Source organism: Bombina bombina, chromosome 1, assembly GCF_027579735.1.
Source record: "Bombina bombina isolate aBomBom1 chromosome 1, aBomBom1.pri, whole genome shotgun sequence".
Classification (NCBI taxonomy): domain Eukaryota; kingdom Metazoa; phylum Chordata; class Amphibia; order Anura; family Bombinatoridae; genus Bombina; species Bombina bombina.
In genome coordinates, this window is record NC_069499.1 from 507196638 (window position 1) to 507221792 (window position 25155).

The following is a 25155-nucleotide window of genomic DNA, read 5'->3' on the forward strand; positions in this document are numbered from 1 at the left end:
GCATTGAATATAAGATTTCTAACTGGAAAAATAGCATTCACATTAGTTGCTTATGTTCCTAAACCTCTATTCTAAGTGGGCACCTTAGCCAAACAAACACTATTACTCAAACTGATACAGCAGATACTTTATATTCTAGCGCTAAAATATCAGAAATAAGAAAACTAACATTAGTTATTAAGTTAAAAATATATTGGATACATTACATATAAAAAATAAAAATAAACAAGTCCACATTCATATACATTATTTTAAAGGAGATAAATATCTATTATTTTTCAATCTATCTATTTCTATCAATTCAACACATCAGATGGTTTATACAATGAAACATTTTTTCTTACTGTTAGTTTCAAAGTTTCTATTGTTGGTTATTGTATTCAAAATTTCAGAACTCTATTTGGATGTTTTTAATGTACTCCACTCCCTCAACTGCATTAACCGATTTGGTTTGATGTTCACTGGTTTTGTACACAGTTTTTTGTTTCTGCCTGGCTGATGTTCTTTCAGCTAAATAAAGTGTATTCTTGGTGTATAGCTAAGGAAAGCATGCGAAAGAGTTAAACAACATATTCACCAAGAAAAAAGTCCCATATGGATGTTCCAATATACAAAGGCAACTCTTCTCGGCTACCGCAGATAGTCTCCAACAAATATGCCTGGTTCAGCTCTTCTTCATGAAAATGCTTGAAGGTACAGAATTACCTCCTATCCTGTCAGATACATTCATAGTTTCTAGTGCACAATACAAATGAAATATTATCCTATGGAGCACCATATATGAGATAGTCCAGACAACATCACTCACCGCCAAAGTATTGGGTTTTTTTGCACCCAAATGTAAAAGCACGTCATGAATATCTCTGACAGGCTAGGCGTATATTCTGAATGTATTTTAATCTTATTGGATAATTGATGAGATATGCATCATATGAAAATAAGAGGTGTGTTTTTGATACATATATATTGTATTGTTTGATACACTTATGTAATACTGCCTAATGAAACTGTGCCGCTAGCACTGTGAAACGCATTGCAGCAGTGTTTTTTTAACCTGTATGTGTTTCTATTTGTAATAAATCACCCCTGTCATCTTTGGGTGATTTACCTATAAACTTGTGCTTTGAGTTTGTTTATGCAAGTTCTACCAGTATCCTGTTTCTGGACCAGAAAAGCCGAACACCGGAGGGAGCTAGCTGGGGAGGTCTGATTCACTCAGCCTGCTTAGTCTGCACTACTTGTTAGTCATTGGGATCTGGTGTGAGATATCAGTACTTGATATACTGTGCCATAGGAGCGCCTTCGTGTTTTTATGTTCCAGTACCTTTAAACAAAATATTCACCTTTAAATAAACCATGTTTATTTGGTCACTAAAACTTGAAAAGTCTACATTTTGTTTCACAAAATGATTTCAAGAAAATGTTAGAAAATGTGCACATTGGCCTATCTAATGTTCTTATGCTCTTTGCACATTGCAACCACATATCAAGCTGAACCTATCTGTTCTATGTTCTGATAGTATAATATATATTATTTTTAAAAACTGAAATTATAAAACAAATAAGACATGTATAGAGATGGCAGAAGCAAGTATTTATCAGATATGTTTTGGAGATGAAAGGCTATTCTAGACAATTTTTTAAGCAGAAATTAATTCCTTTTTAAGTGAGAAAAAAAAACATGTTTGAAATAATGTAGTTATTGCAGAGATAAAAGTCTAATTATTATTATACTTTTTTATCTATTTTATTTAGCAATTCAACTTACATCAAGTGTTCCAGGTCCTCCCTCCAGTACCACACACACAATGGGAATTTTGATGGCAACACCTAGCATTCAATATAACAAAGATGGTTATAAATAACAATTCTAGGCTACTTCTTAAAGGGAAATTAACTTTTTACATATTCATAGTATATAGTAACATAGTAGATGAGATTGAAAGAAAACAGAACTCCATCGGGGTTCAACCTATACAGATCCTACTTGATTTAGCTTAACTTAATCCCATTAAAAAGGTGACCCATTTAACACAAGCAATCGTGTCCCTGAATTCTGTTCTTAGCAGAAATGTATCTAAGCCATTTTTAAAATGTATCTAAGGGGTTGGCATTCACTACCTCCTTGGGCAATGAGTGCCACAATTTCATTGCTCTTACAGTGAAAAAACATTCACGTTGTTGGAGATTAAATCTCCTTTCCTCCAGATTTAAATTGTGACCTCTTGTCACAAACAATTTCCTTGGAATAAACAGAGCTCCTGCCAACTCTGTATATGGGCCTTGAATATATTTATATAAAGTAATCTTATCACCTCTCAAGTGCCCTTTTTCTAGAGAAAACAGACCCAGTTTGACTCAGCTCTCCTCATAGTTTAAATAGGTCATTCCCCTTATTAGCTTTGCGTCCCTTCTCTGAAATCTTTCTAACTCTGCAATGTTTTTTTTTTTAAGATTGGTTGCCAGAACTGCACTCCATACTTAAGACGAGGTCTTTACATGCTAGTATCTTATTAGTCTTAGAAGCCACTGCCCTGCATTGTGTACTCATTTTTAGCTTCATATCTATAAGTAAACCCAAATCCTTTTCCTCTTTTGTTTTGCTAAGTCTAGTCCCATGTAAATATTAGGTTGATTTTTTTTATTTTTACTTCCAAAATGTAGAACCTAATATTTTGCAGTATTAAATCTGATTTTCCATTTACCAGCCCATTTTCTAATTTTTGTAAATACCTTTGCAAAGCAATTTTTATCTGAACTGATCTAATGACCTTACACAATTTTGTATCATCTGCAAAAATAGAGATGTTGCTATTTAATCCTTTCTCCAACTCATTAATAAAAATATTAAAAAGAACAGGGCCAACTACTGATCCCTGAAGAACTCCACTGATTAACTGATTCCAATCTGAGTATGATCCATTTACTTATACTTGTTGCTCCCTGTATTTTATCCAGTAATTTATCAATGAGCTAACATTTTCAGATATTCCCGGTCCCTTAATTGTGTACAATAATCTCTCATGTGACACTGTATCAAAAGCCTTTGCAAAATCCAAGTACATAACATCAACTGAATCCCCTATCTTTAGATTGACTTACTTCCTCATTGTCAGGGGACCAGGAATCAGACAGAGACGTGGCATGCTAAAATAATCACACCTTTATTAAATAATAAAAAATAATAATAAAGAGTCCAAAGCCAAACAACAAGCCAGGAGTCAAAGTCAGTGTGTGTAGTCAGACGAGTCGGATCAGGAACACAAAGATCAGCAGAGTCATTAACAAGCCAGGGATCAAGAACCCTAAGGGATGTCAAACAAGGTTATGCACAGAGTCAGGAACACTGGAACTCACAGAGAAGTTTGAGACAATGCAAGGGCAAAGGCAGACCGAACTGAGGCACTTAAAAAGGGAATGATGACATAATAATTCTGGGACTGGAACCTGTCTCTCTCTGATGATGTTCTCCATTTTGGACCTAAGAGGGAGCCTGGAGTAGTGAGCACAGTTACACACTCTGCTACAAGCAACTGGATAAGATAGTTGAGTCTAATATGGCAGCAAATAACAATAAAAGTCAGGGAGAAACCCTCACAGTACCCTCCCCTCAACGACCCCTCCCCTGCGGAAGGACAAAAGGCTTATTAGGGAAAATGGGCATGGAAGGCATGTAGGAGGGTGGGAGCATGAACATCAGAGGAGGGAATAAATGAACACTCCTCAAAACCATAACCCCTCCAATGAACCAAATACTGTACGCAACTGATGGACATACAAGAGTCAATACTGTTTCTGACTTCTTATTCTTCATGGTTGTCAACAGAGATAGGGCGGGGACGAGGCAACACAGAGGTAAACCAATTACAAACTAATGGTTTCAAGAGGGAGACATAAAAAACATTGGAGATGCACATTGCAGAAGGAAGGTCAGGAGCGTGGGCAACCCGATTGACCCGTTGGAGTAATGGAAAAGGCCCAACATTACGTGGAGCCAGTTTATTGAAAAGCAAATGAAGGTTCAAGTTGCAGGAGAACAGTCAAACACTCTCCCCAACCTGGTCCTATGGTCCGCCTGGAATTGTTTGTGCTACATAGACCGATGAAGGCAATCCTGAATCTTCACCCAAGTGGAACAGAGTTGCAGGAGATGCTCCTTCAAAGCTGGAATTCCCTGAGACATGAACAAATCAGGAAACAAGGATGGCTGAAACCCATAGTTTGCCATGAACGGGGACATCTGGGAGGAATCATTGATAGCACTATTACGAGCAAACTCTGCCCAAGGTAACAGGTCAGACCAGTTATTGTGGTGATCTGAGACATAGCAATGGAGGAACTGTTCCAAAGCTTGGTTAGATAGTTTCACAGCCCCATTGGATTGATAGGCTGAGGAGAAGAAAAGCTGGATCCCCATTTGGGCACAAAAGGAGTGCCAAAATCTGGAGACAAACTGGATACCCCAGTCAGAGACTATCTCTTGAGTTACATATGTAAACAGAAGACCTCCCTGGCAAAAATTTAAGCAAGCTCCTGAGTGTTAGGTAGCTTCTTCAAGGGAATGCAATGTGACATTTTGGAAAAACGGTCTCCAACCATCAGGATAACAGTATTGCCATTGGAAACAGGAAGGCCGACAATGAAGTCCATGGATAGATGTGTCCAAGGGCGCTCACCATTAGCAATAGGTTGAAGAAGACCCACAGGAAGACATTGAGGGGTCTTATTCTGCACACAAACTGAGCAGGATTCAACATATGTAGCAACAACAGAGGGGAAACCTGGCCACCAGAATTGTCAAGTGACCTGCAGCTTTAGGATAGTGTTAAGTGTGCAAAAGTTTGGTGCGAAGATTCTCAGGTACAAAGCACTTGCCACTAGGTTTCTCTGGAGGGGAATTGGTTTGTGCAGCCAGGATCTACTCCCCCAAGGGAGAAGTCAAATTGGTATATATGGTGGCCAAAAATATGGTCAGGAGTTATAACTGAAAAGTGGGTACAGACTCCTCCTTGGACAGAAGTGAAAATTGTCGAGAGAGGGCATCAGCCCTAACATTCTTACTACCAGGCAGGTAGGAGACCACATAATTAAACCGAGACAAAAATAGCACCAAGCTGGCCTGTTGGGCGACAAACGTTTAGCTTTGGATAGGTAAGTCAAATTCTTCTGATCAGTGAGGATGAGCAATGGTACACTAGTACCCTTGAGAAGGTGCCTCTATTCCTTGAGTGCCAAAATGATGGCCAGTAATTCCCTGTCGCCAATCTCATAATTGCATTCCGCTGGGGATAATTTCTTAGAAAAGAAACCGCACCGGTGCAAAGACCCCTCAGATGTAAGATGTTGAGACAAGAGGGCGCCTACTCCTGTCTCATCAGCCAGAACCAGGGCAGCAGCAAAGGCAGTTGTAAAACTCTCAAAGGCCTTAATTTCACTAGGTGACCAATGGAGTGGATCACTCTCCTTACGGGTCATGTCCGTGGTAGGTTTGACCAAGGAAGAAAAGTTTTTTTTTTAATTTATTATTTTTATACAATGGACAATTCCATATCTTTTGAAAATAGCAATACAGTGTGTAATTCCATTGGTGTTCAATAATGTAAAAAATAACAATAATAAAGAAAATACAATTAATATGAGCTCATGTCAAAATTTGTAGCCTATTAAATGTCTTCTCCAAACTGTCCATATATGCAAATATGGGAGACCATTAGAATACGGTTATGACCATTTGGAAGTCCTTGAATCCTCTATTTCTTTAGAGGGTTATCTGCGTGACAAATCTCTCACATATGTGTATCAATGAACAGAATAATCAATAAAATAATCAGATAATGTACAATGGAGGAGTAAAAAGGGGGTTATAAAGGGGAATGGGTAAAAGAAGGAAAAAAAAGGTGAGTTAAGATAGGATTGGGGGAGGAGAGGAGGGTATATCTTTTCCTGAGGCAGGAGCTCCCGCTGCTTCCAAGGGAATGGTGCTCTGGTTTTGGTGTGAGAGTGCTGGTGTATGTGGTTTATTGGTTAGGGTTTGAAGAAACTCTTCCCAGTAAAACTTGGCATCTAGAAAGAATGCTTATCTGTTTAGTTTGAGGTAGCCATATTCTTCCAAACCCATAAGCTCTGTTACCCTATCCAGCCACATGGACTCTGCGGGAGAATCTGGCATTTTCCATGATAGGGCAATCAATGATCTGGCACCATTAAGTCCAATCTGGAGAAGTAGAGTTTTAATTTTGCAGTGGGATTTGGGTAGGTCATTTAACAGTGCAGTATTTGGGGATAATTTAAAGTTTTCCCCCAATATAGATTGAAGGTGAGATTCCACTAGATCCCATAGGGGGCTTATCTTGGAAAAATGCCACCACATGTGTATTAGGCCGCCGTGCTCACCGCATCCTCTCCAACAGTTACGAGAGGATACGGGGTAAATAGTGTTAAGTTTAGTCGGGGTGAGGTACCACCGTAATATCATTTTATAGTTCATTTCCAGGATTTGCGGGGATGTGGAAGATTTTTGGGTAAATCCAAAAATGATGTCCCAATCCACCTGTTCCAACTGTGCTCCAATGTCAATAGTACATCTAGCTGTATAGGGCAGTAATTGTGTTTTTTAGTGTTCTATTAGCAACTTACGGGATAGAGATAACGGATTTTGAATTACAATGCCTTTGTTACATACATTTTCGAATGGTGTAAGGGGTCGTAAAAAATTCCCTCTATGAGGTAATATGTGTCTAAAATGATGTAATTGCGCATGTTTTCACCACCCGGAAAACCTTCCGTCTGCTAAGTGCTCCAGTTTATGTTATATCTAACAGTTTCCCTCCCTCTGCAAAGAAGAATAGTATAGTCCCACACCTTCAATCACCTAAAACCACTATCCAGTCCTCCCACCATTTCTGTGTTAAGCGCTATTGTAAAAAGTGGTGATCTACTCGATGTTATGTGGAGTTTTGCATTTGCTATTGTGTCCCAGTTTCTGAGCAGATGTTTGCGTGTTTCAAGATGTTGTCATTGTGGCGGTCTCAAGCTGCTGGGCACCCAGCATAGGGCATGTACTTGTGGAACTTTAAGGATGTTAGAATCAATGGATACCCAAGCATCGTTTGCACCTGCCCCATGCAAATCTAGCACTCTCTGAAGAGTCACTGCATGATAATATTCTTTGATTTTTGGTAGGCCTAAGCTCCCCCTGAACTAAGGGTCTATAGAGAGTGTTTCTATGTGTTTCTATGTGTTCTGGGTCTACATCTACCCCAAACAAAGGATTTTATGTGACCGTGTAAACACTTTAGGTACCAATTAGGTAAGTGAATGGGTAGGGCTTGTAAAACAAAAAATTCTGGGGACAGTATTTTCACTGATTGGATGCAGCCCCACCAAGAGAGGAGTTTAGTCATCCAATTTGTAAGGTCTTTATATGTATTATGTAATAATGTAGTGCAAATTTTCTTGAAAAGTAAATTTGGGATGGGAGAGAGATTAATCCGTAGATATTTGATAGATTCAGGTTGTAGGTGTAATGGGCATATGGAAGATAATTCGTTGAATTCAGTTAGAGAGGGAAAAATGCTCATCATTTCAGATTTTGATTTATTTACCTTTAAATTGGAAAATTGGCAAAATGTATCTAATTCCAGCATGGTTGCCGGTGTTGATACTGTAGGGAAGGTGACGGAAAACAAGGCATTGTCAGCGTACATAGGTATTTTAAAATCATTGGGCCAGAGTGTGATACCTCTGATATATTTGTTTAAATGAATGGGAGAGGCTAAGACCTCCATCATCAGTATGAATAAAATGGGGGATAGTGGACAACCCTGCCGAGTGCCATTCTGTATCGGGAATGGTTTAGATAACATGCCATTGGCTTTGACTCTAGCGCTTGGTTGGGAGTAAAGACTAAGAATTAACTATTTTTGGTCCAAAGCCAAAGGAATATAATGTAGCTGTAAGAAACTGCCAATTTGCTTTCTCAGCATCAGTTGTGACTATAACTGATTTGATGTTATGGTATCTGGCATATGCTGATAGTGTTTGTGCTCTGAGCGTATTATTCCAAGCTTCCCGACAAAGGACAAAGCCCACTTGATCTGTATGAATAATATCATTAAGAACTGTGTTGATACGGGTTGACAGTATTTGACTTAATATTTTGATATCCATATTCAGCAATGAGATAGGTCTGTAGCTACTAGGGTCACCCAGTGATTTGTTGGGTTTAGGTATCACCAATATGTGTGCCGAAAGCATATCTACTGAGAATTTGGACTTATCATCTATTGATTTAAATACATTTAAAAGGTGGGGGCCAAGAGGTCTCTCAAAGTTTTGTAGTAACCATCTGGGCCAGGACTTTAACCTGGTTGGAGTTTTGATAGTGCTGTCTCAATTTCTGTTAGGAATATTGGTTTGTCTATTTCCTTAGCCTGTGTTAGTGTTAATTTATTTAAGCCTGCTGCTTCAAAGTATTTTTGAAGTTCATCCTCGCATTCTGGGGTGTTTTGAGTCTTTAAGTTATACAGTTGTTTGTAAAAGTCACTAAAATGATTGGCTATGCCATTGCTATCGTGTATATAAATATATAAGAGTAGTCCTGTTTTTAAGTCTGTGTATGTGAGAAAGAGTCAATTTTCTCTTAAGGCTCTTGCCAATAGGGGTCCTATTATATTGCCTTCGTAAAATAAGGTTTTCCTAAGTTTTATTGCTGTACTTTGTGCTTCTTTAAGGAGGATAGAGTTGAGTTCCCTCCAGACCGATGTGAGTGTGTTTAAAAGTCTAATGTCTTTTGGTGAGTTTTTGTGGTTTAATTCTAAATGGCATAAGCGGGTGGTTAGCATATTAACTCTAGAGTTATGTATTTTGTTAAGGTAGGCTTTCTGCTTAATGCATTCACTTCTAAGCACAGTTTTGTGAGATTGCCACACTGTGATAGGTGATGATTTCAGTATTTTTACAGAATTAGAAGTATTTTGTGATAGAGTTGGTCAGAGTGTGTAAGGTGATAAAGCAAGAAGTTTTCTAACTTCTAGATGAAAGGACTTACAGGGGTGTCTGGCCAATTTAACACGATAGTGGACATGGAGTGATCCGCCCATGCAGTCGGTGTTATGTCAGAATCCGTACTGGACCAAGGATGTGAATAAAATGTATAATTCTGTTTTCTGGGGTGTTGAATCCTCCACACGTCTATTAATCCTAAATGCTTAAAACAATTGTATACAGAATTAGAGGGACGGGATGCACACCTTGGATTCAGAGATGAGGAGTCTAATGTAGGGTCCATGGTGGCATTAAGGTCCACTTACATTTTTAAGGTCCCTTTACAATTTTCCAATACTAGAGATATAAACACTTAAAGAAGGTTGCCCTATTCTAGTTAGGAGCATAAACATTAACCATAGTGATGGGCCTATTGAATAGTATTTCCACTTTTGTGATGGTATTCAATAATTGAAAGGGTATAGATTGGTGGAGAAGGATTCCAACTCCATTCTTTTTTTGTCACTAGAGATGAGGAAACTTATAGGGAAATCCCTAGAGGAAAATGTAGGTTCATCAGATCTAAGAAAATTTCACCTAGATTACGAGTTTTGTGTTAGAAGCTGTGTGGTGCTAACGAGCAGTTTATGCTCACCTCTCACTTACAGACAGCGCTGGTATTACGGGTTTTTACAAACCCGATGTTAAATACAAAAAAGTGAGCGAAGAGCAAAATTTTGCTCCACATCTCACCTCAATACCAGCGCTGCTTACGTTAGCGGTGAGCTGGCTAAACGTGCTCGTGCACGATTTCCCCATAGAAATCAATGGGGGAGAGCTGGCTGAAAAAAAACTAACATGCAAAAAAGCAGCGTAAAGCTACTAACGCAACCCCATTGATTCCTATGGGGAAATACATTTTATGTCAACACCTAACACCCTAACATGAACCCAGAGTCTAAACACCCCTAATCTTACACTTATTAACCCCTAATCTGCCGTCCCAGACATCGCCGACCCCTGCATTATATTATTAACCCCTAATCTGCCACTCCGAACACCGCCGCCACCTACATTATATTTATGAACCCCTAATCTGCTGCCCCCAACATGGCCGAACCCTACATTATATTTATTAACCCTTAATCTGCCACCCCCAATGTCGCCGCAACCTAACTACATTTATTAACCCCTAATCTGCCACCCACAACATCGCCACCACTATAATAAATTTACTAACCCAAAAACCTAAGTCTAACACTAACCCCCCCTAACTAAAATATAATTACAATAAATCTAAATAAAATTACTACAATTACCTAAATAATTCCTATTTAAAACTAAATACTTACCTATAAAATAAACCCTAAGCTAGCTACAATATATACCTAATAGTTACATTGTATCTAGCTTAGGGTTTATTTTTATTTTAAAGGCAACTTTGTATTTATTTTAACTAGGTATAATAGTTATTAAATAGTTATTAAATATTTAATAACTACCTAGTTAAAATAAAGACAAAAGTACCTGTAAAATAAAACCTAACCTGTTACACTAACACTACTCTATAATTAAATAAATTAACTAAATTAAATACAATAAATTACAATTAAATAAAATTATCTAAAATACGAAAAAAAACCACTAAATTACAGAAAATAATAAAATAATTACAAGATTTTTAAACTAATTACACCTACTCTAATCCCCCTAACAAAATAAAAAGCCCCCCAAAATAAAAAAGCCCTACCCTACACTAAATTACAAATAGCCCTTAAAAGGGCCTTTTGCGGGGCATTGCCCCAAAGTAATCAGCTCTTTTACCTGTAAAAAAAAGTACAAATACCCCCCCAACATTAAAACTCACCACCCACACAACCAACCCTACTCTAAAACCCACCCAATCCCCCCTTAAAAAAACCTAACACTGACCCCTTGAAGATCACCCAACCGTGAGACGTCTTCACCCAACCGGGCAGAAGTGGTCCTCCAGACAGGAAGAAGTCTTCATCCAACCGGGCAGAAGTGGTCCTCCAGACGGCAGAAGTCTTCATCCAGACGGCATCTTCTATCTTCATCCATCAGGTGAGGAGCGGGTCCATCTTCAAGACATCCGACGCGGAGCATCCTCTTAATCCGGAGTCTTCTTACTAAATGACAGTACCTTTAAGTGACATCATCCAAGATGGCGTCCGTTCAATTCTGATTGGCTGATAGAATTCTATCAGCCAATCGGAATTAAGGTAGAAAAATTCCTATTGGCTGATACAATCAGCCAATAGGATTGAGCTCGCATTCTATTGGCTGATTGGATCAGCCAATAGAATGCCTGCTCAATCCTATTGGCTGATTGGATCAGCCAATAGGATTGAACTTCCATCCTATTGGCTGATTGCATCAGCCAATAGGATTTTTTCTACCTTAATTCCGATTGGCTGATAGCATTCTATCAGGCAATCGGAATTGAAGGGAACCATCTTGGATGACGTCACTTAAAGGTACCGTCATTTAGTAAGAAGACTCTGGATGAAAAGGATGCTCTGCGTCGGATGTCTTGAAGATGGACCTGCTATGCGCCGGATGGATGAAGATAGAAGATGCCGCCTGGATGAAGACTTCTGCCCATCTGGAGGACCACTTCTGCCTGGTTGGATGAAGACTTCTGCCCATCTGGAGGACCACTTCTGCCCGGTTGGGTGAAGACATCTCACGGTAGGGTGATCTTCAAGGGGTTAGTGTTAGTTATTTTTAAGGGGGGATTGGGTGGGTGGTGGATTTTAATGTTGGGGGGATATTTGTACTTTTTTTTTACAGGTAAAAGAGCTGATTACTTTGGGGCAATGCCCCACAAAAGGCCCTTTTAAGGGCTATTTATAATTTAGTGTAGGGTAGGGCTTTTTTTATTTTGGGGGGCTTTTTTATTTTGTTAGGGGGATTAGAGTAGGTGTAATTAGTTTAGAAATCTTGTAATAATTTTATTACTTTATGTAATGTAGTGTTTGGTTTTTTTCGTACTTTAGATAATTTTATTTAATTGTTATTAATTGTATTTAATTTAGTTAATTTATTTAATTATAGAGTAGTGTTAGGTGTTGGTGTAGCTTAGGTTAGGTTTTATTTTACAGGTACTTTTGTCTTTATTTTAACTAGGTAGTTATTAATAACTACTGTACCTAGTTAAAATAAATACAAAGTTGCCTGTAAAATAAAAATAAACCCTAAGATAGCTACAATGTAACTATTAGTTATATTGTAGATAGTTTAGGGTTTATTTTATAGGTAAGTATTTCGTTTTAAATAGGAATAATTTAGTTAATTGTAGTAATTTTATTTAGATTTATTGTAATTATATTTAAGTTAGGGGGTGTTAGGGTTAGACTTAGGTTTAGGGGCAAATACATTTAATATAGTGGCGGCGACTTTGGGGGTGGCAGATTAGGGGTTAATAAATGTAGGTAGGTGCCAGCGATGTTAGGGACGGCAGATTAGGGGTTAATAATATTTAACTAGTGTTTGCGATGCGGGAGTGCAGCGGTTTAGGGGTTAATATATTTATTATAGTGGCGGTGATGTTCAGTTCGGCAGATTAGGGGTTAAAATATTTATTTTAGTGTTTGCGATGTGGGGGGCCTCAGTTTAGGGGTTAATAGGTAGTTTATGGGTGTTAGTGTACTTTTTAGCACTTTAGTTAAGAGTTTTATGCTACGGCGTTGTACCATAAAACTCTTAACTACTGACTTTAAAATGCGGTACCAGTCTTGACAGGAGAGGGTCTACCGCTCACTTTTGGTCAGACTCGTAATACCGGCGCTATGCAAGTCCCATTGAAATAAAGAGTATACGCAATTGACGTAGGTGGATTTGCGGTATTTCCGAGTCTGGCCAAAAAAGTGAGCGGTACACCTGTACCTGCAAGACTCGTAATACCAGCGGGCGTTAAAAAGCAGCATTAGGACCTCTTAACGCTGCTTTTTAAGGCTAACGCAAGACTCGTAATCTAGCCATTTGTTTCCTGTATGAAGACTACTGAGCTTTTCCCATTTGCCAACCATTTCAAAGCTATGGACCTCTTGGTCGGGGAGTTGAGCCCCTTTGTTGTCTGTGTGATTATGTGTAATGGTCTACTGGTGATTGGATGTGTAATTGGTAGCTAATGTATCTGAGTGATGTTAAGTTTATACCATGGAGCGGATCTGGATACGCATACCTGGAGCTCTCCACCTCAGGAACCAAAGAATAGAAGATGAAGGGGGATGGTACAATCAAGTCTGCACGGTACAGAGTGTTCTTCATAGTTAACATGTAGGCTATTTTAAACAGAAAAACAATTAGACAAGAGCAAACATTGAACATTTCAAACAAAACTATGACAATAGTGTTCCAACGGGGAAACATTAACAAAAAGTCCGGCCCACTAGGGGTCATAGGAATAACTTATAGAGGGATTGTAGCAGACTATTCTGCTACTGTTCCTGGGGTTTAGAAGTATTAAGTTAAAAAGGCTCAGGGAAGGGTAAATATGTTAATAACTTAAACACAGAACTTGCGTTCCGCAGAATGGAGATTGATAGGAATATCAGTTTTCATTGATTAAGGGATCATTAGAATAAGGTGAGGTAGAAAAATCTAAAAAAAACTTTTATAATACCAAAAATACTATGTTGATCAGTGTTCTCTGAAATATTGTGTGATGGGCCTAGCCATTATAGAGGCATCTGAGTACATTCTAATGTACATGAAGTTAATCCGTCAGCATTGAGAGAAAAAAAAAGTCCTTCAAGGTGGCAATTTGCTGTGTGTATCAACAGGTTGTTGAGCTGGTGCTGAGGGTTTGTGGTTCTTAGAAACCTTGGTCCAATTTTGACGTTGAAAACTGCATGGGGTAAATTTTGGAATCTGTGAGTCAAAAAGCCTCTCTTCTTGTTGAGGTAATTTTGGGCATGGAATATTGAGAGCAAAATGTTGTAAGATCCTGTATATCTCGGAATATGGCTTATTTGTTATCCTTTAGGACTTTTAATGAAAAGGGGAAGCCCCAGCGGTATGAAATATTAAGTCCTCTGAGATGTGTTGTCAAATAACCCACTTCTTTACATTTTGATAGCGTAAGAGGGCTGAGATCTGCATATATTTGTATAGTGTGGTCATCTTTCTGTATTAGTGATTTTTTCCTCGCTGCCGCCAGGATTTTTTCCTTATCTTGGAAATAATGGAATCTGAGAATTAAGTCTCTCAGTGGTGCTGTTGTTGGCGGTTTTGGCATCAGGGCTCTATATACCCTATCTAATGTTAGATTCAGCTTCTATATCTAGTAAAAAGCGGAATAGGTTTTGAACATATAGAGAGACCTCAGTGGTAGATATGGTCTCAGGAATGCCTCTGATCTGCAAGTTCTGGCGGCTTCCTCTATTGTCCAAATCCTTCACCTGTGCTTGTAATTGTATGGTCTCATTGGTTTGCTGCTGCATTTGCATTGCTGTTAGTTTGAGGATTCCGAAATTTCTTCAGCATGTTCTTCCAGTTGAAAAACCCTAGATCTGTGATATCTTTCTCAACATCAGCCAATTCATCCTTGACTGACTAACTTGTGACATAAAAGATGTAAAATCTTCTTTTGAGGGCAGAGCTCTCAGGTCAGCTCTTGTTAGTGGTTGGTCATTTTCATTCTGAATCTGGAGAAAATGGCGGGCGAATGATAGTAGGTTTCACGCTCTTAGAGTAGGAGCTAATTTTGGAGCTTGCGATGGTAGTGGGTTTTGTATTTTTGTCCATTTTTTGTTGTTGTCTGGTCGCCATTTATGCAAATGATATATTTGATAGCAATTAAGTAATATGCTGTAGGTCTCAGAATCTCCTTTTGTATGCAGTTGATGTGTATAAGAGAACGATTTAAGTTAAGATTTTAATGCAATTCAATAACTGCGTTAACACTACCAATCCAATAGTTTTTCTTTTTCTTTTTGTTTAATCTTGAGAAAGGGAAGACTGGTATATATATATATTGTGACAGGGTACAGGACCATGTGTATATCAGTCAGAGGTTACAAAGAACAATCTATCCCGGTTGTTAAGTGGTTAATGTTTTTATGTTAGCAAGTACACCTGCTCCTTGTTAATTAGACACAGGGCTATATTATAGCTCTGAGAAAACAGGTAGGGGTCTCAGTATCAGGCTGCACTGGGATGGTGCACGTGGAGACCTGTAAAGGACCTGTCTGCATGCAAGTTAAAGGTCTGGTGAGAAAACTGTTTTGTTTTGTAAAAGCTGTGAATGTTTGTTTGTTTTTCACTGGGGCCAGAATAGCTGGACCAGTAATAGTAGTTAGGGAAACTACTGTTAGTCAGTCTCCTAACAGGAGTAGGCCTTTTAGTTTTGTATTTTCTATTGCTGCTGAAAAGCATTTTTCATTTAAAGGGGAAGTATACCCTGACTCTGAAAAAGAAAAGTTTCATACGAAATACAGTTGCCTGACCGTATTTGCAGTGGCCTTTCCACAAATGGTGGAAGCAGTGGGATTGGTGTCGTACTGGTTTAAGTGACACACGAGCCTTAAAGGTACGGAACCCACACACACAAAAAAATGGAGGATATTGTAAAGGCCCTGCTACAGGCTACTTTGATTCAGCAGGAGACTAACAGGCAAGCTGCAGCTTCTGTAGCAGCCCAACAGGAAACCAACAGGCTCCTAGCTAGACAAATTTTAGCTTTAAGTGAAACACAGAAAGAGATCCTGGAACGCCTTAGTACCCAAAGGGTACCTGCACAAGCTGGAGGGGTAAGCAGGATGCAAGCAAGCAGCTGCAGAAAATGACTCCAAATGATGATGTGGAGACCTACCTGTTCGCGTTTGAATGAATGGCCAACCGTGAAGCTTGGCCTCCAGAGCAGTGGGCCGGTATAATTGCTTCTTTCCTCCTTGGAGAAGCACAAAAAGCTTATTACGACCTGGAATAGGAGGCTGCTGCAGATTACCAAAAATGAATGGCTGAAATTCTGGTTGGGGATGACAGTGACTGTAATAGCTCAACGCTTCTATAAATGGTGATTTAATGAAGGAAAGGCTCCCAGGTCACAGATGTTCGATCTAATTCATCTGGCCCAGAAATGGCTCAAACCAGAGAGTCAAAGTCCTGCACAAATCGTGGAGACCTTGGTGCTAGACAGATTTTTGAGAGAGCTTCCCCATGGTCTATATGAATGGGTCAGTCAAGGGAACCCCGCAACCTATAATAGCATGGTAGATCAAGTAGAATGATATCTGCCTGCAAAGACGTTTGCTTTGATTCCGAGGTCAAGACCCCAAAAGGGTGAGCCTGAAGCGGAGTCTTGATTGGGAGTGCCTTTGCACAGGACAGACTCTAGAGACCACACTACAGTTAAAGAGGATTGCTTTGGTGGAAATACTCTAATCTGCTTTGCGTGTGACAGAAAAGGACATGTTAGGGCGAGGTGTCCTAACCTTGCAGAACTGATGCAGTGTGGACTAGTGGAGGATCCTATAAACTTATGTGGACTATTATGTTTAGCTGGACTGGTGGAAAGTTCAAATACCTATAGCGTTACAGTGCTTATGAACAATCAAGAAGTAGGGGCACTAATTGACTCTGGTAGTGCCTTGACTTTGGTGGCAGGTGCACCCCCAGTGCTTTGTATTCACGGGTGCACTGTACGATATCCAACTGTCAGTGTAGAGGTTTTTGTGCAAGGAAGACTAGTAAAGATCTCAGCATTAGTAGTACCTCGATTACCCTATCCCCTAGTCATAGGGAGGAACTTCCTTGACTTCAGCTCCCTGTTACAGTCGCCAATAACTTCTAAACAGGAGGAACCTGTGGGTTATCAAGAAGGTACTAGTATTGATGAGATTTTTCCTTTCACTCACCCTGACTTATATGTTGATAACCCGAAAAGAGGAAAAACCAGACGGGAATGCAGAGAGAGTAGGTTGAGATTTAATAAATCTGTAAACGAAGTGTTGTTAAATGAAGGGAAAAAACAGTCCACTAAAGGTGTGGACACACAATATAACAAAGAGGATGTAGAGGTTATACAAAGAGAACCTGAAAAAGACCATGATAGTGAGGCTGGTGTAAGTGATCCAAGAATATTGGATACTGCCGGTGATAGTTTTGGGCGAGACCAGGCAGGTGATTCATTGTTACAGAATGCTAGAAGCAGAGTGGTGGAGGTAAACGGTGTACTCATAGAGGGCCACACAAAAGATACATATCCCTATTTTATCCTAAAAAAATCTCCTTTACAGGGTAACCTACGACAATGGCCAAGAGATTGAACTAGTTGTGCCTTCCTCCTATACCAGGAAGGTGCTTTATTTTTCCCACTCTCATCTCTTAGGGGGACACATGGGGGTGGAAAAAACTCAAGAACGGGTTCTCAGAAGATTCTTTTGGCCAGGCGTATATAAGGAAATTAAAAGATTTTGTGCCTCTTGTCCAGAGTGCCAATTGTCACCCCCAAAGCCCAAGATAAAGGCCCCACTCATATCTCTCCCCATAATAGATGTGCCGTTTGAGAAGATTGGCATCGACCTAGTGGGCCCATTGGAAAAATCTGTTCAAGGTCACCTGTACATTTTAGTTATACTTGATTATGCAACACGTTATCCGGAGGCTATTCCTCTACGTAAGGCAAATGCCAAAACTATAGCAAAGGAACTGGTTTAGTTTTTTCCCTGGGTTAGCATACCAAAGCAAATACTTACAGACCAGGGTACGCCATTTGTCTCACGTATTATGAAGAAGTTATGCCAGCTGTTTAACATACATACCCTAAGAACTTCAGTGTACCATCCCCAAACCGATGGACTAGTAGAAAGATGTAACCATACTCTAAAAGGGATGTTAAGAAAAATGGTTAGCAGGGATGGTAGAGATTGGGACTTACTGCTTTCCTACTTATTATTTGCTGTCTGAGAGATTCTCCAAAGCTCCACAGGTTTTTCCCCGTTTGAGTTACTGTATGGGAGGCACCCCCGTGGTATTCTGGATATACTGAAAGAAACTTGGGAGGAACAAGGTGTCCCAGGAACTAATATGGTGCAACATGTGGAACAAATCCGAGAGCGTATGGCTCAAATTTTTCCTCTTGTTTGCCAGCACCTGGAACAGGCTCAGGGTACCCAAAAACTCTACTATGACCAGAGTGCTAAAGTAAGACAGTTCAACAGGGGCGACCGGGTAATGGTTCTAGTCCCAACTGCCGAAAGTAAGCTTCTGGCACGTTGGCAGGGGCCATATGAAATTTTAGATCAGATAAACACAGTGAACTATAGAGTTAGTCAGCCAGACCACCGTAAGAAGGAGGCAGTGCTTCATGTAAACCTCCTTAAGCCATGGTAGGATAGGGAACCTGTACAGTAACAGTGGGGGACACACAGGCAGATTCTCTAACACCAGAGCAATCAGTATCAGTTTCTGTAACTGACCCCTCAGCAAGCAGAATAAGCTATAAGCTTAGTTGAGAGGAATAGGGATGTTTTTTCCCCAATACCTGGTAGAACCCAAGAGATTACACATAACATTATCACAGAACCAGGAGTGAGCCTTAGGGTTAAACCATACCGAATTCCTAAAGCAAAAAGACTAGCTGTAAGGGCTGAAGTTAAGAAAATGCTCGAGCTAGGAGTGATAGAAGAGTCTCAAAGCAATTGGTTGTGCCAAAAAGGGCAGGCAGTGTTGGACACATTTAGAAAGGAGGGGATGACAGCAAACCCTTCTAAATGTACTATTGGTTTGGTTGAGGCTAAATACTTGGGATATGTGGTTGGTAGAGGAATGGTAAACCCCACCTTAACAAGATAGAAGCTATACAGCACTGGCCAAGGTCACTGAGGAAAAAGCAAGTCAGAGCCTTTCTAAGTATGGTAGGCTTCTACCGGAGGTTCATTCCCCATTTTGCCACAAGGGCAGCTGCCCTTTCTGACCTTACTAAAGCAAGGAGCCCAGACACTGTAAGGTGGAACAGCAAAGCTGAAGAATCTTTCGCTGATCTATGTGCAGCACTTTGTAGAGAGCCTATCCTTGTGGCTCCTGACTTTAGTAAGGAATTTTTCCTCCTGACAGATGCGTCTGGGGTTGGTTTAGGAACCATACTTTCTCATTATGTTGAGGATGAGGAGCATCCTGTTCTCTATCTGAGCAGGAAACTGTTGTCCCGGGAACAGTGCTATACTACGATAGAGAATGAGTGCTTAGCGATTAAGTGGGCTTTGGAAACGCTCCGTTATTATCTATTGGGCAGGTGATTTACCCTTGTCACTGATCATGTCCCATTAAAGTGGATGCACACCAACAGGGACAAGAACTCAAGAATCACCAGGTGGTTCTTGTCTTTACAACCTTTTACTTTTGTGGTGAGACACAGGGCAGGTCTTCTTCATGGAAATGTTGATGACCTTTCGGAGGCATATGCCCTGACGGCTGTAGTCGCTTCACATGCCTGTGTTAAGCTGGGGAGGGGGATATGTGAAAAGGTACAGGACCATGTGTATATCAGTCAGAGGTTGCAAAGAGCAATATATCCCGGTTGTTAAGTGGTTAATGTTTTTCTGTTAGCAAGTACACCTGTTCTTTGTTAATTAGGCCCAGGGCTATATTATAGCTCTGAGAATGCAGGTAGGAGACTCAGTATCAGGCTGCACTGGGATGGTGCATGTGGAGACCTGTAAAGGACCTGTCTGCATGGAAGTTAAAGGTCTGGTGAGAAAACTGTTTTGTTTTGTAAAAGCTGTGAATGCTTGTTTGTTTTTCGCTGGGGCCAGTAATAGTAGTTAGGGAAACTACTGTTAGTCAGTCTCCTAAGAGGAGTAGGCCTTTTTGTTATGTATTTTCTGTTGCTGCTGAAAAGCATTTTTCATTTAAAGGGGAAGCATACCCTGACTCTAGAAAAAGACTGTTTTACTTTTATTAAAGAAAAGTTTCATACAAAATACAGTTGCCTGACCGTATTTGCAGTGGCCTTTCCACAACATATATACAGTATATATGTATCCCTTGGTGTAGGTGATATCAGTCCCTTCTGTTTGATAAAACTTAGGAGTTGTATAGTCTCTTTGTTTTTCTGCTATTATATGTATATCAGCCCTTAGTGATAGCCTTTATTAATATAGCCTGAGGATTTTCATATTACTCATATTTACTCGTTATTTAGACTCATGTGTCCATTGTGCTTAGTACTTACGTCCTGTTGTAGGCCCAGTCACTTATGGCCATGATGATAAGATTGCATATGCTGAATTCCGCCTACATCAGCAGTCTGCAGGGACCAGAGTGGGTCATCTGCTGCCGGATTCGTGAATTGTAAGCTCCTATGAGGGTCAGTTTCCCGGAGCTCACTTAGATGCGGCCATGCTGGTCCCCGGCCGGCTCTGCCCCCGGAATATATGTTTTTAATAAACTTCCTACAGAAATTAGCGAAACCCAAAAAACGTTGAATAGACCGAAGACCAACTGGGCGAGGCCACTGCAGAACTGCAGATAAATTGTCTGGATTAATGGAGAACCCTGCAACGGAAATTGCATAACCAAGGAAGGTCACTTGAGTTTGATGGAACTCACATTTCTCAAGTTTGCAAAACAGGTTGTTTTCACATAGAACATCAGAACAGTGACCCCCAAGAGTGGGTGAGTGTATGAGGATGTCGTCTAAGTACACCACAACACACTGTTGCAACATATCTTGTAGGACATCATTAATAAATTCATGGAAAACATCAAGAGCACTACATAGCTGTTAAATGCTGTTTTCCATTTGTGGCCCTCTTTGATTCTAATGAGATTGTAAACGCCTCTCAGATTGAGTTTAGAAAAGACTGTAGCTCCCTTAAGGTGGTCAAAGAGTTCAGTGATGAGTGGAATAGGGTAAGCATTTGTATTGGTAAGATGATTAAAACCCCTATAATCAATACATGGTCTTAACTTGCTACCCTTCTTCTTCACAAAGAATTCAGCCCCTGCTGGAGAGCAGGATTTGTAGATTATTCCCTGCTATAGGGCATCGGTAACATAATCCTCCATAGTACTATTCTCTGCAACAGACAGAGGGTAAACCAGGCCAGAGGAATGGCTCCGGGTTGCAGGTCTATGGAACAATCTTAAGACCGGTGAAGAGGCAATGCACTTTGTCAAATACATCTTGGAACTCTCTGTCCTCCTCTGGCAATTGAAGAAGTGCACAAGACTTTGACTGGTTTCCAGAGACAAGTGGAAATATATTGCTGGGACTATCACAATATTTTGGACATATGCCAGTCAACTGGGATTGTGCTTTTGGAGCCAGGGATAACCCAGAACAACTGGAAAATGCAAAGAGGTTATCAACTGGAACTGGAGATTTTCAAATGGAGAGCCCCAACAGCCATGGATAACGGAGCAGTTTAGTGAGTAACGAGTATGGGCTGAAGGGGCCTGCAATCAGTGGCCTCAATAGCAAGTGGAGTGGACAGAGGCTGTACAGGAATGGAGTGCTCTGATACGAAAGCACTGTCAATGAAATAGCATGCACCACCAGAGCCTACAAGAGCCTGGGTGACTATGGAGGGGTCAACCCAGGAAAGGACCACCATGGCCAAAGGTTTCTCTTTTAGAGTTTCCATGGACGAGGATAAGCCACCAAAAGTCTGTCCCCGACAGGACCTTAGGTGCGGGCATTTCCCGGACGTGTAGGAAAAGTCTTTAAAAGGTGGCCTTGTAGCCTGCAACAGAGACAGAGCCCCTCCCTCCTCCTAAAGGCCCTCTCCACCATGGAGAGGCACATGAATTCCAAATACATAGGAGTCTGCAGGCTCTCCAGAAACAGCAGTTATGAAGCAGCGTCACAAATACTGCTGCTCCATAACCCTATCCACCTGCTCTGAGCAGGTGGACAGGAAACGCAACAATTCAACCCAATCAAGTATGATCGGGTTGATTGACACCTCCTGCTGGCGGCCCATTGGCCGCGAGTCTGCAGGGGGCGGCGTTGCACCAGCAGTTCTTGTGAGCTGCTGGTGCAATGTTAAATGCGGAGAGCGTATGGCTCTCCGCATTTAGCGAGGTCTTGCAGACCGGAGCCGCACTGTCGGATCAGGTCCGCAAGACTTTTGATAAATTGGGGCATAGGCTCAGCGGTACCTGGTGTCTTGGGACCAGGAGACATGGGAGGAGAGGAAGGCATGGGTGGGAACCAAAATGTAAGAGACAACTTGACAGGAGGCTTCTGCAAGCGCTCCTTGAAAGAGGGTATCTCTCTGTGTCGGATGTCAATTAGGATTAATAAAGGCACCAAGGCCTCAAGATCCTCTGGTAAATCTCTGGCAACAACTTTGTCTTTAATCACATCAGAAAGCCCATAAAAGTAGGCGGAAGCAAGGGCTTCATTGTTCCAACCTACCTATGCTGCAAGTGTACAGAACGCAATGGCATACAGGGCTACAGATCTCATACCTTGCTGAATAGACATGTCGTTTGGCAGCAGAGAAGGAGCAAGCTGGAACATCAAAAACCCATTGAAAGTAGGCCACAAATTCAGGGTAATTAGATATCACAGGTTTATTAGTCTCCCACAATGGATTAGCTCAAGCTAGAGCCGTGTCAGAGAGTAATGAGATGAGAAATCCCATCTTAGCTCTGTCAGAGAGAAACGCCTGAGGTAACATCTCAAAGTAAATGCCCACCTGGTTCGAAAACCCTCTGCACTGATTAGGAAAGCCTTCATATTGCTGAGGTAGAGAGGCAGAACCGTACACACTCCTAGTAGGACAGGGTGCAACAGTGGAAACAGAGACAGGAGCAGCCATAACTTGTGGGGCACTCTGATCCAAATGTGCAGTGCGAGTCAGAAGGATTAGCAGGGCTAGTGCAAATTGATCTGTGGGGTGATCCTGTTAATCCATCCTGGAAATGATAGTGGGTAAAGGTGGATTATTAGCATTGTTAGGATTCATGGCCCATGCGTAATGTCAGGGTACCAGGAATAAGAATTAGAGACATGAAATGCTAAAATAATCACACCTTTAACTAATAATAACAAAAAATAAGTCCGAAAGCCAAACGACAAGCCAGGAGTCAAAGCCAGTGTGGGTAGTCAGATGAGCCGGATCAGGAACCAAAGCGAGTAGTCAGACGAGCCAGGGTCAGGAACACAAAGAACAGCAGAGTCAGGAACAAGCCAGGGATCAGGAACCTGAAGGGATGTCAAACAAGCCAGGTTATTTATATACAGAGTAAGGAACACTGGAACTGACACAGAAGTCTAAGAAAATGCAAGGGCAAAGGCAGACTGAACTGTGGTGCTTAAATAAGGAATTATGACATTATCATTTTGGGACTTGAACCTGTCTCTCTCTGATGATGTTTTTGAGTTTGGACATAAGAGGGAGCCTGGCATAGTGAGCTGCATTATACAATCTTCTACAAGCAACTGGAGAAGACAGGTAAGTCTAATATGGCAGCAAATAACAATAAATGTCAGGGAGAAACCCTGACACTCATATAATCTAATTAGATTAGTTTGACATGATCAATTTCTCATAAAACCATGCTGATTTGAACTCATAATCTTGTTATATATGCTTCAATATAATCCCTTATAATACCTTCAAGTATCTTGCCCACGACCGATGTCAGACTAACTGGACTATAGCTTCCTAGATCATCTCTGCTTCGCTTTTAAAAAGTGGCACCATATCAGATTTTTACCAGTCCTGGGGTACTATTCTTAAGAATAATGAGTTTTGAAAAATTAAGAATAGAGGCTTGGCTTTAACATTGCTAAATTCCCTTAAAACCCTGGGGTGTATTTTATTTGGACCTGGAGTTGTATTTACTTTAATAATACCTCATTTTTTTACTGATATCCATAACCCAGTTATTGTTATGGGTTTGTATTTTCTAGTTTGTTTCAATGTATCTCCCACTGGTTCCTCTCTTGCGTATACTGCAGAAAACATTTTTATTTAACCACATTGGCTTGTATGTGTTTCTTTAACTTTTATAACCATATTGAGTTACAACGGGCCATTGGAAGCAGTTGTTGACCGATATTGCATCCAACAGCATATTTATCGGTTAGCGAGTGCACGCAAACCAAATTACGGCTCAATGGAAACGAGCCCCAAATTGGGAGCCGAGTTTCTTGCGTGATCATAATGCTATATTGTTTCAATTTTTAAAACTCTGGAGCCAGAAACAATACAATAGTCAATTCACACCTCTTAAGGTTATAGGAATGCTCTAGCCCTTTGTTCCCTTTGCAAGGAAATGACTAATTTGCATGTGTGATATTAACCCATGGTCATCAGAAAACTTCCTCAACACTCAGAATTTATAAGAATTCCATAAGTATCTTGGCAGGATGGACATAGTTCTATAGTCAGTTCTGGAAAATCTGGAATCTACAAATGAAGTGATTTCATACTTAATTTTTAGTATTTGATTGTAAGTCCCTCTCCCACTGTTGGGATTGTCACAAACAATACTGGTATTATCAAAAAGGGAGTGCAAAAATATTAGCACTATTGATTGCTAAAACCGCTCAAGTTAAATCAATAGAGCTTCTATTATTGCACTCATATTGTAATTTGAAAGTAAAAAGTTATTGCTCAGTGAAAGCCTCAGGTGTGCTAAAATATGGAGGTTGGATAGCATGGCTGTGCTAACTCCCTTTCCCCATAGACTTTCATGGCATGTTACAAAAGTTGATATTTATATAATATATTAAATTTAACATTCAATTGTTTGGATGTAGAAAATAAAAGATTCAATGTTGACACTTTTTGACAGTAAAGCTTAATCTTGATACTCTTTAATTATGAGAAAACAATACTATTTAAATGAGATTATTTACCTCCTTTCTCCTTTGTCTGTTCAGAAATGAATTTTTCCAGCTTTGCTCTTAGTAGGATTTCCACACCATATTTCCCATTGGTTCCATCATCCACCAGGATAAAATGTGAATGGTTGTTATCTAAGCAAGTAAGGTTTTCCTGGTTCTCCTCATCTAACTGATACTCAGCTGGAAAAGAACCCTATGGGGAAGAAATAGTTGTGCTGTAGCTTAAAGGGACATTATACCCTAGATTTTTCTTTGCATAAATGTTTTATAATGATCCATTTATATAGTCTATACATTTTTTTTTAAATGTATAGTTTTGCATATTTTTAAATAACATT

General features: G+C 40.2%; 1 protein-coding gene across 1 annotated transcript in view; it reads right to left on the bottom strand.

Moving 5' to 3' along the window:
* TRPM2 (transient receptor potential cation channel subfamily M member 2) overlaps nucleotides 1-25155 on the bottom strand; it is a 272602-nt gene that overhangs the window by 175861 nt on the left and 71586 nt on the right. Inside the window, exons 6-7 of the mRNA XM_053712880.1 lie at nucleotides 24830-25010; nucleotides 1769-1830 (exon numbers count right to left, since the gene is read on the bottom strand). Of these exons, the coding sequence (XP_053568855.1) occupies nucleotides 1769-1830; nucleotides 24830-25010 (243 nt within the window). The remainder of the gene's footprint in view (nucleotides 1-1768; nucleotides 1831-24829; nucleotides 25011-25155) is intronic.